Source organism: Setaria viridis, chromosome 2 (genome assembly GCF_005286985.2).
Source record: "Setaria viridis chromosome 2, Setaria_viridis_v4.0, whole genome shotgun sequence".
Taxonomy (NCBI): Eukaryota; Viridiplantae; Streptophyta; class Magnoliopsida; order Poales; family Poaceae; genus Setaria; species Setaria viridis.
The window spans coordinates 33,573,951-33,591,723 of NC_048264.2; the positions used below are offsets into that span (position 1 = coordinate 33,573,951).

The 17,773-nt window shown below is 48.1% G+C and overlaps 2 protein-coding genes across 2 annotated transcripts; both read right to left on the reverse strand.

Annotated features, from left to right (window-relative positions):
- Positions 1–1,798: 1,798 nt before the first annotated feature.
- On the reverse strand, positions 1,799–4,592 carry LOC117846043 (protein mago nashi homolog 2). The gene is made up of 3 exons (XM_034727140.2): positions 4,276–4,592; positions 3,979–4,155; positions 1,799–2,207 (listed from the first exon to the last, which is right to left on the reverse strand). The coding sequence occupies exons 1-3, from the start codon at positions 4,492–4,494 to the stop codon at positions 2,142–2,144; spliced, it is 462 nt and encodes a 153-aa protein (XP_034583031.1). The 5' UTR covers positions 4,495–4,592; the 3' UTR covers positions 1,799–2,141.
- A 7,613-nt stretch (positions 4,593–12,205) lies between these two features.
- Positions 12,206–15,557, reverse strand: LOC117844288 (stellacyanin). The gene is made up of 3 exons (XM_034725028.2): positions 15,353–15,557; positions 14,975–15,203; positions 12,206–12,281 (listed from the first exon to the last, which is right to left on the reverse strand). Exons 1-3 carry the CDS (start codon positions 15,555–15,557, stop codon positions 12,206–12,208), a joined length of 510 nt encoding a protein of 169 aa, XP_034580919.1.
- Positions 15,558–17,773: the final 2,216 nt, after the last annotated feature.

A 17,773-nucleotide genomic window follows, 5' to 3' on the forward strand; every position in this document is an offset into this window, starting at 1 on the left:
GCAGGTGGAGTTCTCTGGTGAGGAGATCGGCAATGTCCCTGGCGCCGGCATCCGGCGGCAAGTGTAATGCCCACGGGACAAGCGCATAGGCTTCCCAGTCCCGCGCATCATGTTCAAGGTGGAAAGTTGTGGAGACGAACACAGTCTCGACTTCCGGCCGTGTGTTTGGGTCGCCTATGGCCATTTTGGGTGTGGTGGTTCTTGGTTGCAGTGGGTGGTGCTCAGCAATGGGGGGGCGGCGATTGGAGGAGTGGTGATGTGTGGAAGGGCGGGTGTTGTTAGGCGGCGGCGGTGGCCAGAAGCAGCGTCGCTCGGCTTTGCAGGTGGTGTGGGTGTGCGAGGAGGCCCCCGGAAGTCGGATCTCCGTTGAGGTTGTGGCCGCGCTGCTCTGCACTCGCGCTCTCTATGCCCGAAGCGCCGGCATCGGAAGCAGCGCACCGGGTCGCGGCACGCCGAGGCGAGGTGGTTGGGGGCGAGGCAGCGGAAGCAGCAGCCCTCGGTCTCCCGTTTGAAGGCGAGCAATGCCCGGCTTGATGGCCATCTTGAATTGTCTCTGCGGCTCCGGTCGTGTCCGCCGTCGCGTCGCGGCTTCTCGGGCCGCGCTTGCCGCCGCATCCGTCGACTCCTCACAGGTTGCCAGGCATGGAGATCCAGATTGTGCTGCGATGTTCCCATTACTCCGCCGTACGGAGGTCCGGGGCGCGGAGTCACTGGCGTGGAGGTTTGAATGCGCCGCGTGGTTGTCTTGTCGTCGGATTTACTCCATCTCCCATGGGTAGGAGAGCTGTCTTCCCCGTGGTGGCGTAGAGGGGCTCGGGCAGTTGGAGTATTGAAGGTTCTTCCTCTGACGACCTCCGCATAGGACCGTGTCCCGCCCTTTGCGATGGGAGAGGGCCTGGAGTCGGCTGGTAGCAGATCTTGCAGGGGGATCTTCAGATCCAGCGAGGTGACCTGCGGATCCGGTGAGTCCGGCACCCAATCGACCTCGGGCGGCGGCCGCCGGTGGAACCGCGGAGGTGGCGGTGGGGAAGCGTTGGCGAACTGCTCCCAGGCTCTCTTTGAGGGTGGGGATAATGGGGGTCGGGGTCGCGGGTACTAGTTGAGGTTCAGGTTCGTCGGGGCTCCTCGGAGGTGGGCTTGTGCTGACGCCGGCGGCGGTGGGCGGCGCGGCGGCGGCGGAAGGAGGGGTCTGGCGGTGGGGAGGGGGGGGGGGCTCTCATCGTGGACAGATGGACCTTTGCACTAGTGGCTTTCACCAATTTGGAGCTGCGGCTTGGCCGGGCTTCCTAGCCAAATGTATACAAAAGGTTTATTGTGCACAGCTGCTCAAAATTTCCTTGGTAGTGATGGTAGTACTACAAATTATTTTCTTTTTTTGAAAAACCATTCCCCATTTTCTTCAAATAAGTGGTGCACCACCCAAGACATCCTTCTCTCGTGTCATTTCCCATGTCGTGTGTCGCGCTGGGGTAGCGGGTGGCCACTGACATGCAGAGCAGGAGCTCTCTGCAATTCTGTAGGCAAACAATGACCGAACGTTCGGGCTCAGAGATCAGAGACTAGGCATGTGTTTGGTTATGGTTTAGGTATGGAATGGTTTATAAAATAATAATGATCATTTTATTTGGTTATGTGAATTGTACCAACCCATCCAGAATGAAGTCATTCAACTTGATACATTATTCTACTAATAGGAGTGAACCATATGGTACAAATAAATTGGTTGAATCCTATCATCCAGAATCATCCATACATACATCAAGTGATGCATGCAACCAAACACACCCTAGACAAACGGTGCGCCACCAATCTACATTCTCTGATCAAGTTAAAAAGGTGTTGTAGGATCTTTACAAGCAGCCAAACTTGCAAATGAATACTCTATTACGCAATTGGATCGACAAGATAAAAGAGTAAGCGTGGCAAAACCTTAATTAACTCATCATAATAAACTCCACCCAACTGAAAAAAAAACAGGAATATCAGAACTCGCAGTCTGTACAATCCCAGCAATAACCCCAGGCAGGCTCAAAAGGTTGCGCCCAGTGCTCAAGTGCATCATGTCGCTCACAGGATTGTACATGATACAGGGTTCCCGAAAACTTGCAGTGCCAGAACAGAATTAGGGGAGGGAATGTAGCTCAGGACTGAATTGGCTTGATCTTGAAGTGGAGGCTGATCAGTGAAAACACGTAACACTTGAGATCCTGCACGGGGGAAAAAAATGGGGAAAGAAATTAGAATTTAGAAACAAAGATCACATTTAGAGTGTCGTGTGCTGTGCACTGCAAAAATACAAGCACTAACAGAATTTAAACCAGATATAGTCAGGATGGGTTAATGCCTCCAAATCACTACCTTTGGATCGGATGAAAACTACAAAATCCCATGACTGTGACCCAGAATTATAATGCCATCAACCACGAATAGTGTCCATTAAGCAGAACCAGCAGAAGTTTTAAGGATGATAAAAATTACTCGACCAACAACCTAAAAGGAACTGGGTGGCTTTGCGTATTAGAAATAGCACCCAAATTCCAAGTTGAAGAGGACTTGAACTTAGACATGTGGGAGTGTTTTTTTATACCCACACGTCCCACCAACTGAGCTAGGCTCAGTTCCTAAGGTGTACTTACATCTAAACTAGAGGTGTGGATTTGATAAATTAAGGGGAGACATCAAATTAAGATGCACATAGCCAGTGCAGGAAAAAACATGACCTACAGAGTCATGATGAATATATCTTAGCTGCACGCCTCACAGTTGTGAGTTCTTTACATATCCTACTGGCAAATTTCACATACAACAAACCAACTAGCTAGGTAGATGTTTTCTAACCTCAAACAAGTATTGCAATGTAAACGATGCTTGAGCAATGAGAGCTCAATCAAATCTTGGGTGTAAAATTCAGAGCATCTGGCTAAATTTCAAAGAAACAACAGTCCATCCATCATTGACTCTACTTATTGGAGCAACAGAATAATTCCACTTTTACATCTACGTAGATTTTTAGGTTAGGAACAGTAAAGTGGCTAAGTTTCCGAAGTGCTGATACTAAGAAATAACCTGAAGTGCCTATTTTTCCACTGCATCTTATTTGCATTTTTGCAGGATCCAATATCATCTGGGAGGTGCAGTTCAGAATATGTTGATGAAGAGTGGACAGATAGTTTCTTGATAATAACAGTTATTTCAAGGCTACCGAAGGCTCATAGTGCAAATTACAGGGGTGGATAAGACAGCTACTTTGTCTTAGAAAAAAGTTATTCTTGATCAGTGTCACCAAACTGACAAAAAAGAAACATGTGGTACTAGAAATACAACAGCTTTTCAGACCACCAAGTATGTCACATTCAAACAATTCACAGTTCTCTGAAATCAAGCTTTTTAGAACACAGTTTGCTCCTTGTACACCAAAATAAAACAACGCATCCAACCAGGCAGAGCTAAGGTATATTCGTTCACAAAACAAATAAATTCTCAAGTAATCAGGCAGTCAGCAGTCAGCACAGATTGTTGGCTGTATCATGTATGGCAATAGTGCTGTCCAGTGTCCGCCTCAGGGAGCACTCAATTCTTGTTCAGCATTAACTTTCTACGGGTTTTTCTTCATATAGCATGCATTATCTTAGGACTAACTGTACTCCAAGGACACAAGACTCACTAAAGTCATTGACTCATTGCTTATTCGAATACTGAGTTTCTCACCGGTCACACTAATTCAAAATGAGCAAAGGAATTCAATTTATCCCAATGACCACGATCTGCAATTAACTTCCCAGATTTGCTCATACACACATTGCTAACCAGTTGCTTCTTCAGTTCGATTTAACTATTTAAGAACAAGTATCTGCAGCTGGCATCAGGATATTACCCGCATCAACTATCTTACACGATGTATATAGGTGTATTTTTACTTAATTAAAGATCAAGTAGCATCGAAAATCGTAAGGCACGGCAAGGGGATGAGGATAAAACCTGGACGAGGTAGTAGAAGATGCGTAGGCCTTCGGGGTCGTTGCTTGTCTGAATATCGACAAGGGATCCAATCTTGGAGGTGGCGAATGAGATGTGCTCGTTGCCCATAACGATCTCGAGCTCCTGCCTACCAATGTGGTCGGGCTTGGGCCAGTTGATGTCGTCCTCCTTCATAATCTGAGATGCGATTAACCAGTCAATGCTCGCCTTTTCCCTTTCCACGCAAATAAACCCTAGTAGACAGACCGAAAAATCGAATCAGGGGAGGAACAAACTACAAAGAAACCGCAAACAAACCTCCGACTCCTCGATGATTCTTTTGGCCTCGCGGACTACGGAGGGCGAGACGAAGACCTCCTTGCGGATCATGGTGTCGTTCTTGTAGTTGGAGTTGTTGGCGTACCGGAGCTTGCCGTCGGGGCGGAACTCGAACTCGAGGAACTCGTGCCCGAACTTGCCCTTGTGCCCCACGTAGTACCGCAGGTAGAACTCCTCATCGCCGCCGCCCTTCACCATTGCCGCCGGCACGACTGATTCGGTTGGCTTTTTCTCCCAAGTCGAGGGGATTTGGGGTTTTGGCCGCCGCGCCGTGCTCCCTTCTTCTCTTCTCTCTCTCTTCGCTTCCCTTCTCTCCCCTTCTTTTTATATTGGACCTGGGTTCAGTTCGATTCCGGCTTTGAACTCGGCCGGCCCCGTTGACATGGGCCCGTTAATTACAGCCCGAAACGGAGACAAAAACCACACGTATGTCACTTAGATTTTGAGCTGCACTCATAGCCCGTTTTGTTGTAAATATTTACTACTCTACTCAACTCTATTGCAAAAGCCACTCCATTGCGCAAAACACTTACTTGTTTTCACAGATAGTGATTAGTCTTCTTCATCAGTTTTTGCAGTGATTTTTTTTATCATTTAGCAGAACTCGGTGCAACAACGCGTAAACTACCATGGATGATTTTTTTTTTTGTTGGATTAGTCTCCACACTACAGATCACAAGGGAAACTTAGCTCATCAGAAATCGTAGTCCTTCATATCCTTTTTTGGATTCGGCTAGTTCCATTCCACCGTGCACTCCTCTTGGTCTTGGTTGAGGGTAGAGAATCCGTGCACTCCTTCATTGAAGTTCAAAATATGTGTTTATCTAGAGCTTATGGTGATTTTCTGAAATTTGAATTTCATCTCATACGAAAAGAGGTATTTTCTTGTGGAAGTCTTGAATTTTGATGAACCGTGATGATTGTGGCACCCATGAACATGAACATATCCAATAAATTCACCTTATATTCCTGGAATGGGATGGAGGGAGCCTGCATGTGAGGTGCAAAGGAAAGACAAGATAAGGTTGGCATGAGCTCATGAGCATGGATGTGCATTTCATCCTTCCTAATGCAGGCACACATATCAGCTGCCGCAGCCTCCTGCCCCAAGAACGTTTTGATGCAAATGCAATGCAAGCCACCACTGGCACACAATAATAGTTCACAGCGCGCACCGTGCCCTGCAGGCTGCAGCTGCAAGTGTCCTAGCTGTACATGACTACATGTGCGTGGACCATGAACTTGGGAGCTCGAGTGCTCGACCGCTTAAGTGACTGCTAGTTGATTTCTCAGAGCGTGAATCGCCTCAAGAGGAAACAACACGAAAGGGAATTCAGACCGGCCGATACCAGCAACCAGGATGTCAGAGCTAGAACATTTGATGGAACTGGTAAGCAGATGGTCAGTGCTACACTTCATAAAGATCAATAATGAAATCAACACTTGTAACAGTGAAATAGATTGACAGAGAGATGTCAATTGACGAGCTGTTACGTAGTACATCAAAGTGGAGTGGAGGAGTAATGCACATGAACAGGAATGCATTTCCGGGTCCTAGCTAGAAATTTAATCAGCTGGATGAATGAACTAAGCAGGCACGTACACAGCACGGCGCATCACATTTCAGGACTTCAGGTTCAGGTAACTAGACGCTAGCTAGCTCTCAGATGAGTTCCCAGCTCTCTGGGTTGTTGGCTAGCAACATTGATCGATCCCAGTCCTAGAGTCTAGACCCTTCCTAGCTCGGTAGCCAATGCTTTGCGGTACTCCACTCTAGCTCCGAGCGCGCCTATGAACGCCGTCGTCACCTTGGTTTGCTCGTTGACGCAGAAGACGACGATGCCCATGAGATGAGAAGGACGAGGACGACCCCCACGGTCGCGATCCACAGCCATGCCGACGGCGTCAGCTTGAACACGACGATGGTGGCCACCGGCGACGACGCGCACGGCCATCCGCTGGCCCGCCTCACAGCACCCAGCATGCCGCTGCCTCCCCAACACTTAGCCGCGACGTCCCTGCTTCCTCTCCGTATCCTCCACTGCCACCGCCCCGATCAACGTACTCCCTCGCCGCCGCTGCCGTCGCCCCCAGCCCACCGCGCCCGCTACCGCCGCATGCCCTCATCATCAGTGCCGCCTCCCAGCTTCCTCCCCAACACCGGTGCCGCCCCTTCCGACACCGGCACTGCGCCGCCCCCCTCCCCGTCAGCATACACCGTACCGGCACCGCCCCTATGTCCACGCGCCGCCACCTCCCGCGGCTTCCTCCCCGACACTGGCGCTGCGCTGCCCCCCTCCGTCGGCGCTGCCCCTATGTCCACGCGCCGCCGCGTGCCTCCCACGGCTTCCTCGACACCGTCGTCGCCGCCCCTCCCCGGCCCAACACCGACACCGGTGCTGCCCCGCCCCCTCCCGGCCAGCGCCTCCCCACCGCCCGTTCCCTACTGCCGCACCACGCTAGCCGCGGGCCTCGTCTGTGCTAATATAAGCCCGCAGTCGGATGACGTCAGCTTTTTTTATTTCTGAAATTCGCTAAAATAGTATTTTATTTCTAGAATACGTTAAAAAAGTTTAAAATAGCAAGAACGAATAGGAAAAATGTTAGAATATAGAGAAAATAGTTATAAATTGTTAGAAAAACCTATTAATTGTAATTTTTAGCTACATATGTACAACATTGATTGTGCCATGGTAATTTATAGAAAATTCTAGAAAAATTGTAAATTTGATCTATATATGTAGTGCTAGGAAATTTATAAATAGTGTTAGAAAATTGTAAAATTAGTGGAATAGTGCTAGAAAATTGTAAAATTCATACTGCTTCTTAGAATAATTCTTTTTTTAGTCATTTATTGTAACAAGTGTTATTCCTACTAATTCTTAGAATAAATCTTTAAATTCCTACTACTTCTTGGAATAGCTTGTTATTTATTGATTTAACTATTAGTCATTCATTTTTTAGACATTTTTTGTAATTATATGTATAAGTCATAGCCATTCTTTCTACAGTAAATGTGCATAAAATATTAGAAAATTGTTGATGATGAGCAATTCATTGTAACAATTTGTACAAGTGTTTAATTCTTTATTGTAGTCATTCTTTTAATTGTTGCGGCATACTATTTCTTAGAATAATTCTTTTTATATTGTATTAGTTACAATGGCACGATTAGAGGACGAGCAGACTTGATTGGATGAGGAATACCAAATGAACTTGATTGCTCAAGGTTGCACGAACGATCAACCAAATGAAGAGGTCGATCACAACCAGACTGACATCTACCTCAACATGCCTGGTGATGGCAATTAGGAACAACCAATTGCCGAGGGAGGCAACGATGGACAACAAGGTGAGGTATAGCAATTATTATACGTAAACATGATTTGAATTCTCTACTTATCAAGATTGTTGGGAATTAATAGTTCTTTTATTTTCAGCCATATGGATCGAGCAGGCCTAAACAGAAACGAGGCCCGAAGAAGAAGTTATAGGACGGTATCACCATCACGGAACTTAATAAAAAGGGTGAACCATCGGCTCCAAACAATGCTAAGATCAAATTGGTGAATCAAATTGGGTTTCTTGCTAGGGATAACATCCCAATAAGCTTTCAGAATTACAAAAGCCCTAAAATCGATGAGAGCGTGGTCCCCACAAGCAGGGTCCCCATAAGCATGGTACTCGAGAGAGAAGGAAATGATATGGGAGCAGATAAAAGAAAATTTTACATTCAAAGGTGTAGATGAAGAAAAAGTGAAAGATTGGAGCTTTCGGAAGGGTGCAATTGCTTTTCAGACGTACAAGAACCTGAATAAAAACTGCATAAAGAAGGGCCTTACACCAGATTTCACGAAGCACCCGAAGTTAAGAGATCACTGGGATTCATTTGTGCAGTTCAAGCAGTCGCAAAAGAGCGCTAAGGCAACTAAAACCAACACCAACAATGCTCGTCAGAAGAAATACTTTCATAGTCTTGAGCCAGGCGGTTACAAGAAGGGGATCACCAAATGGTAGAGGATGGAAGATGACATAATTGCTAGGGAATAGTACCAGTGACTCTCGAATGGTCGGAGCGAGCAAAGCATTGGTATTATGCTCATGGCGGCACGCTCAATCCCGAAGATGGATCATTTGTGTTCAGCTAAGAATTAAGAGAAGTGGCTACAAGGCTTGTTGAGTTAATAAAGTCTACGGCCGAAGGATCTTCGGCCTTTCGTGCCTGATTGAGAGAAGGATGAGCTAAGTATAGCACTAGATAATCTAGAACACCCTGGACGTTGTCGAGGCAAAGGAGTAATTCCATGGAAGTTTTCCTCTCGTGAGAACATTGATTCCTACAGAAGTCACCAAAGAAGTAAGGCCAAACACACATGACAGCTGCGAGAGTTGCAAGAACACGTAGCTTTGACAGAGGCAATAATGGAGGAAGCAATTGACCAGCATGTGGCTCTAGCTCTTAGCAAACAAGCTAGAGAACAAACAGCTACATCATCAGGGGCTAATGTCGACGTAAACCCCTCTCAGCGTCGAAGCAGTATCACTTCCACAGAAGCCCCAGCTGGAGGATCTTCTGACATGGTTGAGGACAACCAACACCATCCCATGGACGACATCACATGGAGGGCTCCTTGTGAGCTTGTTACTCCTGTGAAAAACAATCTCATCATGGTGGCTTATGGTGTGGCTGAACAACCGACGCAAGGTCAAACAATTCGTGGCGTGCAGGTTCCAGCTCGCGGTTACGCCAAAATTAGGGTGGACCTAATGGTCGACGATTGGGATGACCTCAAACTAGAGGTACTTGGAGGTGATGGGGAAAAGAATCTAGGAGAAGCCATCCACGGTTGGATTCTCTGGCCCAAGCGCTACATAAGGATTCCGCAACCGAATTCCCCGACCTTGGGATCATCTCCTCAGGGCTCAAGGGCAAGATCACCTACACCATCTGCTAGGGCACCCTCTCCAATAGCTAGCAGGGATCCTAGCATGAGTCCACTAGCTGATAGGAATCCTAGCATGAGTCCACGCTCTCCACCAGCTGATAGGGATCGTAGCATGAGTCCACCTTCCCCTATTATGAGCAAGGCTACACGGCAAAAGACGCCTTCAGTTCCACCTACTGCGGCTCCATAGAAGAAGCAGAAGAAGCCAAAGGAGAAGCAACTAGAGCCCAAGAAAGCTTACGAGAAGACTGATGTGGAAATCAACGCAGTAGTGGATGCTGAGGTTAAAGTTCACTTCGCACCAAAGTCTCCCGTGTAGAAAGATCCACAAATTTTGGGCTTTCATTAGAGGCATGAAGTTGGAGAAAAAGAAAAAGTCAGAGAAACCACCGCTATCTGACTACAGCCGCACAATAACAAAGGCTTTTCAGAAGAAGAAGAAAAGTGGGTCAAGTATTCCACAGCTTGGAACCTAATCCAACCAATCGATTGCCCCGCTCTAGGTACCAAAGATACAATTCTTACTGCAGCTCAACTTCAAGGGGAGCATCACATCCCAAACCACGCTGGGGCTGATAAATGGAAATTAGAGTTAGGGAAAGAGCTTGTGTAGCCACAGTTGGTGAACCGTCTTCTAACGAAGATGTACAAATTGCACCAATGGTACATGGAGGCTTTAGCCACCGGTTTACTCATGCTAGGAGTTTGGATTGGAGATCAACATTATTTCCATGGTGATGCCATTATAAATGTGCCGCTCGAGGAACTTTATTTCCTTTACAATCAAGACGCACTTGACAAATCACTCATCAGTTCCTGGGTTCTGTAAGTGTTTAATTTGCTCTAACTTCAAAATCCCCACTTTAGTCATTATGCAATGTCTTATCTCCTATTTTATTTTGTATCGTGTAGGATGGAGATTCAAGCTTGCCGGAAGAAAGGATTCTATGACGTTGGCTTCATGGACCCAAATGTTATAAACAAGGCAACCGTAAGAGATAAACCAAATCAGACTTTGAAGAATATATAGAATTTCTTGGACAAGCAACATTACAAGAAGTACATACTTCTGCTGTACAACTTCAAGTGAATAAGACTAGCATATATGTACAGCTTTTCACTATGCATGTTTCCCGTCTCTTTTATTTTTTGAACTGGCAATTAAAAATAAGACTAAATAGCTTTTCACTATGCATATATGTACAACTTTCACTGGATACTCCTTGTTATCGTGGTTGATCTAAGCATGGTCTATATCCTGGACTCTTAGAGGAGACCAAGAAATCAATACACCGACCTCATAGACATGCTTAACAGAGCATGGGCTCGCTTCCGTCAACATCACTCAGGTGAATTCAAGGAGCAACTTCATATCCACTCTGAACTCCCGGTATGTATTGAATTTGCACATCTCGTGTCACTTACTTGAACACAACAAATATTCCAAAACTTCTTTTGCCACATATATACATAATCCAAAACTTCTTTTGCCACATATATACAGAATCCAGGGAATAATTTATGCGAATACTACGTATGTGAGTTCATCCATGGATTTGTAGGTCCCAAGCGTATAACCGACCACGAATTCAGAGTACGTATACAAATTTCTTAACAATAAATTAATTCTAATTGTGCAGATCCATTGATCTAATATAATAACCTTTGCTAATGATATAGATTATGCACATGAAGGAAGAATTCCTCGAGACGAAAAAATCAGGGCAATTCAAGAACAACTCAGTGGATTACTTCTGGACGAGGTAGTAAATCCAGCAGGAGAGTTACATAATGGTGGATCAAATCTGCATCACCGTCAGGACTCGAGTTCAGAATAGTTGATCCAAAATGTTGAACTTGGAAAGTTGATGCAATGTAATATTATTCATATATGTGTATGTACAATATGTCTATGTATAATATTATCTCAAATGTAATATTATAGATTAAATGCAACTTTATATATATTGCGTATTAGAAGTAGTATACAAATACGAAATACTAATATAGAATAAAGAAATAGAAAAGAAAATGAGAAAAGAAATAGAAAAGAAAAAAGAATTTAGTACCGGTTTAGGAGACCAATCGGTACCCCAATCGGTACTAAATTGGCTGCGAGTTGGTCTCCCCAACCCATACTAAAAGACCCTCTTTGGTAATGACTATTTGAACCAATACTAAAGCGACTTAGTAATACTAGTTGCACTACGATAACGGTTTGGACCGGCAGCGAACGCGCTTTCCCAGCAGTACGAGCCGTTCCAGCGCTTGAAGTCTGCGCGCACACCACGCGAACGCAAGAATACGCACCGGTCACGTTGCTATGAAACGTAAAGGCATGCAAGAAACAAGAACACGCGAGCCAAAAATCGGCGGTGGGTCAGAGCTAGGCCGGAGTTTGTCTTACCCAGGACGTCGCCGACGTGCACGTGGAAACGCTGCCTCTCGGCCCACTGGGTGAGCGTTCCTCGGTGCCGTTGCCGGCCGACGGCACCGTGGTCCACCCCATCTCGTCGCCGACGTCGCGCTGCACCACCGGCGGCGGCGGCGACGCCGAGGCAGCGAGGAGGGCGCAGGTGGCAGCGAAGAAAGCGAGGCGAAGGCTGGCCATGCTGTGCTAGTGTGCTCAGCGCTCGAGCTAGGCTAGGTGTGTGACCTGCTGACCTGTGTGTGGAAGGATATATGTAGAGGGTTCAGAAGAACTTGAAGCGTGTAGGGAACGAGGAATTGGTGCACGTACCACGTCGAATACGTGCAGTCGTGTACTGCTCTGCACTCTGCAACTCTGATTTTAACTGACCCTCTGGTACTCTCTCTTTCAAAAAAAAAATAAACTGACCGTCCGGTCCCACAAGCTAGAGACTAGTCAAACGGTGTGCCGCCCATCGTGCAAGCAATGGCCCAACACATCTTCCCACAGGAACAGCTACCTGAAATCTTCAGTGCTCCACCACACACATCCTCTACTGCAGCCTGCTGAAAACCTGCAACTGACACCTTACAGCAACCTGATCATTTTTAGACTGTAGCGTGCTGCACCTGGTAAAGGAAAATGATGTTAATTGACAAAAGAAAAAAAATGGAAGCCCTTGAATAATTTGCTCACCAGTATCTTTTGGCTCTATGAGGTTGCAACGTTTGAAACTGGTACTTTTTTGTGCTAACTGTAAGTCGCCTGGACTTTTTTTTCCATCTCTTGGTTTCACCCAATTTTGCACATTGTTTAGATGGAAAACAGTAGCACTGAAAATATGCAAATTAGCCACAAAAAAGATATGCAGTTCAAGATTGCTTGCTTATGTAAATAACACAGAAGATCGAGGTTTTAGTGTTGAGATAAGCTCACTGATGCACTTTGAGAGTACCCTTTCAACTTTTTTCCTTTTTGGTGAAAAGTGAACAGGCTCCTTGCTCAGAGAGAGGGCTTCACTAGACTGCGAGCTCCAACAGGAGAAGACGTGACAAACACACAGCACATAGCCGCACACAGCGTACGTATAAGAAACAGCTGCAGGTAAAAAACAGTTGTTCAAGATTTTACTTTACTACTCTAGCTTTGGTGTCGTCCTCACATGATGGTCCTGAATCCCTTGCGGCGTAGTACAAATCTATCTGCGATCTGCTCGGCGTAGTGCAGGTTCTGAATCCAAAATTATCTATGGGACAAGATGAGCTTAGATATCAACGGAAATGGGACACCCGGAGGCAGACCTCGTGTCGTGCAGGATCAGTGCCATACTAATTCAACATCTCGAACTTACTACTAATAAGAATTCAATTTCTTTAATTTTAGCTAATTAAGAAACCATATTTTTCATTTTTAGTTTCTTTTATAGCTTCACAGTTGAAGCATGGGAACTGCATGCTTTGTGACTGTTAAGAGGAGATCAGGAGAGAACGAACAAGCTTAGATTCTGTTACACTAGTGTCCATCAGACTCCAGTACTCCCAGTCACACAGTCCCTCTCACCACTCTCACCACACTACCACAGCTATGTACATTTTGGCACTGGATTGGGCCATGCTAACTGACTTCCCTTCCCCGAGCTTTTCATTTTCGGAAAGTTTTAATTCCCACAACTTTCTTTTTAAAATATCATAACTTATATAAATAACTTTGACGCATAACTTCGTACTACCAATTTTATGGGATAATTTTCAATAAATTTTGATGTCATGCAAAACTTAATTGTACGTACAACTTCTATGTATAATTTTTAAAAGATAACTTTTACTATTTATTTTTAGAAAGTTATAACTTATGCACACGATTTGTACGCACAAATTTTTCCTAACAACAAGTTACGTGATAAATTTTGTAGTATAATTTTCATAATACAAACAATTTGTATGCATAACGTGTATCACAATTTTGACAGATAGTTAAATAACTTATCTACCTAACTTTACCTGAAAAATAAAACTTATCTACCTAACTTATACATGTAAACGATACTAACTTGAGTACAAATAATGATATAAAAAAGAAATAATCAAATGGAAAAAATTGAAAAAGAAAAAAAGTACAATCGCACGCAGCGCCGCATCGCGCGTCGCAAAGCGAGCTGACGCTCGCGTGCGGAATCAGTTTCGCGCACTGGATTGATCTAGGGGTGCATCTCCACCGCGTAGCACGAGAGCCGGAAATGGAAGGACAGGGCCACGAGCCTCTTCGGCCCCTTGCTCCGTGGTTTATCACCGGTTGGGAAATGCAGCTTTTAAGCCACGCGAGGCTTCGAAGTGACTCTGGGCCAGAAATCAATTTTGGTTTCCTGCTGCACACAGTAGGTACATGATATAAGAAGGCTATACGTTCTCCACAATGATGACACTACGAGCGTGCTTGGTCTCCGGCCACAGCTCGCCACACCACAATCTGTGACTGCTGTGACGGAGTACTTTGGCACCATAGATTGTGGCGTGGCCAGCTGTGGCTGGCCACCAAACAAGTCCATACATTTCCTCTCTCTTTATATTTTTTAAAAAATAAGTGGTCTACTATTTTTTTAAAAAATCGAAGTGGTTCCTCATAAGATCACCCTTAGTCTTAAGGATCGGGCCGAATGAGTGATCTATTTGCTTTCTCCATCTCTCTCTACCTTTTTCTTTTCTTAAAGTGGCCCTTCATCTATTATGAAACGCTAACAAAATTTAAATATGATTTGAAATAAACCATGAAATTTAAATTTAATTATTTTCCTCATGCAACTGCATGCAATGTACGGTTTCCTCTTAGAAATGTGATAGTAGTACAGTTTCTTTTAGGGCGATACTAATACAGTTAGTCACGTAGAGGTAATCATGTTTCTTCTTTTTTTAGAGAGAGCCACTGATTAGAACGTACAGGAACCACCTCTTTTTCTGAACACAGTACAAAAGTCAAGGAAACAGGACGATTTCAGAGAATTTAACCTACCAGATCCTAAGAACCAACAGCTACCAAAAGTGCTAGAGGTAGAGACAGAAAGATTTCAATCAGGGAGCAGCACTAGCGTACTATTGGAAAGAAAAGGAGGGAAAAAAAATCCAAGTTCTAGCGGCCACAGTTCACACACAGCCATAGGACCAGCCCTGCCAAGAAACATCCGCTCACAAACCCTAGCCCCGCCGCCACGAAGAGCTTGAACGCGACGGGGATCGGGCGGTCCCCGGACGGTGCACGGGAGGGCTCGTCGTCCTCCATCCCCCCCGGCGTCGGCGCCGGGGCGGGCGTCGGAGCGCCGCCGCCGAACGAGCCGCGCGCGTCCGCGACGAGCACGACCATCCGCAGGCCCGCCTCGCAGCGCGCCGGCACGCCGCTGATGAAGAAGAAGATCCCCGGGTCGCCGAGCCTGAACTTGGCGCCCCCGCAGCCGGCGCCGCCGCCGCCCTTGAGCCGGCTCACTGGGCTCGCCGCGCTGCAGCCGTCGTAGTCGCTGGGGCGCACCAGGAGCACCGAGTCGTTGTTGGAGTACTTGAAATCTGCGCGCACCACCCAGACCAAGCGAACGCAATTCCATCAGGCACGCGCGTCGAGAACAGGTGCACACAAAGTTGTTGGTAGGATGCTAATAAGCTGCATTGGCCAGCTTGCGGTTGCTCGGAGTCGTCGGAGTTCAGAGAGAGCTTACCCAGGACGTCGCCGACGTGGAAGCGGTGCCTGAATGCCCACCTGTTGAGCGTGTCGGTGGAGTTGGCCGGCGGCACCGCCCACCCCATGGCACCGCCGACGTCGTACACCGCCGGCTGCCGCGACGCCGCCGCCGAGGCGCCGAGGAGCAGGACGCCGTAGGAGGCTGCAAAGACGACGGCGACGAGGGGTACGCGGCTCGCCATCCGGTGGTGCAGGTCTCGAGCACGATCGACTCGCGGTCGCGCGCAGCAGGCCACCGAAACTCGATCGATCCAACTAGAGTGCTGAGCTGACAGCTGGGATGACTGGCGCGTTTCGTGTCTGAGCCGGCGGGCCGTCTCCTAGCCAGTAGACCCTACAGCTACGTGCACGCTTACAAAGAAGGGGATGGGAGAAGGCGAGAGGGCACGGAGAGGACACGGGAAATTGCAGAGAAACTGCGCCGTGGTCTGGTCTCCGTGCACCGGCTTCCGGCTATCATTGCACAGAGAGTATTTCGGTGCAACGGCTCTTGCAGCGTGCAGTGCCGCCGCAAGCCTGGAGCTGGTAGGTGTAGGCGGCAGCACATACGCGTTCCGGCCGGGCGCGTGCGGACAGTGTATGTGAGGTGAGCTCAGGCTCAGCTCCAACGCGTGCATCAGGACGGGGTCGCTTTTGCACCGGCGTGCGCTGCTCGGCTTCTTGCATGAAACTTGGAAGGCGGTCACCGTCAGGTGTCTGTCATGAACAGTGCTCGAGCTAGGCACGCCGCACGATACGAATACGATGTCAGTTAGGACAACCAGCAGTAGTTATTATGCTAAAAGGCCGTGTATTGTATGCTTCAGTAATCAGTAGCAACGACAGCCAGCAGGTATAGTGTAAGCAAAGACGGACCATGCGTACGTGGTGTGGTCTCGCTGCTTACTGCGCTAGTGGTAGCTTGAAACAATTACACAGACTAATTAATCGAGATCTACTGCTCGACGCGCACCCCGGGACTTCCTGTTCCGGCACGGCGGCCTTGGCGTGCGGGTGTGCCCCTTCTGTGCGGATGCCCCAGAGGATGTGGAGCACCTCTTCTTCGCCTGCCCCCAGCTCCAGGCCTTCTGGGTGGTCCAGTGCCTCCCGTTGCCGCCCGGCCCAGCTCGCCACACCGCCGTCCTGCTGTTCCTCTGGGTAATTTGGAAGAGCCGGAACAAGATGGTCTTCGATGCCGTCGCACAGCCTGTCGCCTGCACAGCCACGGCGGCCTGGGAGCACGCCGCCCTCTGGATCCACCGTCCCCCCCGGCGCGTTGACACCTCCCCCAGGAAGCTTGGTGCACTGCTCTGTGCGTTTCATAAACGCCCCTGCGAGCGCTGCCTTCCCCCCTTTTTTCTTCTGTAAACACGGCGCCATGGCCACCCTGTAAAAACCTCACCTCCGCGGCCGTTCCCGGCCGTTGGGGTCTTTCCGTCTTTGAATGAAATGTTCAGGTGGGCCCCCCGTTGCTTTCTTCGAACCAAGCACTGCGCGCAGATGGTGCAAAGCTCCCGGAGGCCGTCATCATCAGCTCGGCCAGAGTTCCGCCCGCCGCCGTCGCCCTCTGGCGCGCCCTGACCGCCGCCGCTCGTGGCTGTGGGCGCGTCGGCGTTGTCGCTCCTGACGGCGCCGGCGGCCATCATCTCCAGCTCCTGCCGCGGTGCCTCGTCGCCGCCTTCTTCCGGCGGCGGCTGCTTTGCCGAGCCGCCGCCGCAGAGGAGGACAAGCAGCGACACGGCCCAGACCGAGGCCGCTGCCGCGCACAGCGCCGCGAGCCACGCCGGCCAGACGCCACTGCCGCCACCCGACATGAGGCCTAGGGGTCTCAGACATCGATCGTACGTGAAGAGGCGCAGCAGCGTATGAGACACTAGGACTGGAGGAGCAGTCGAGCTTGCTTTTGTAGAGAGCGCTGCTGGTCGGTCCGAGCCGTTTGTGCTTTTTCGTGTGTGCTTGCGTGCGTGCGACGCCGTTGCCAAACACGGCAACCTTGCTTGCAGGCGGACTTGATCCAACGGAAGCGAGGTGGAGTGGAGATGAGAGATGGGACTAGCCGACTAGCGAACCGAGATCCGGTCTCGGTGCGCCAAAGATATGATCCTGTAGCTGTACGTTGTCTTCCACTATTCCTCCCTCTGCACCAAGCTTTCATGGACATCAGATATTCGCAGCACATTGTGCTAGGCAAAAGCCTATAACTGCTATATGTTCACACGTACGTGCCCAGCAGGGGGCACCCGGCTTCGGTGCAAACACGGATCCTACCCACCCCTTAGTATCCAGCGTCTGATCGAAACCACTTGTTCGGTATTAAATATCACGTCATTTAGTATCAACTAAAATGTCTAGTACTAAATGGGTTAGCCGGTACTAAATGGGCATTTAGTACCGGTCGGTAGTACTAACCAGTAGTAAA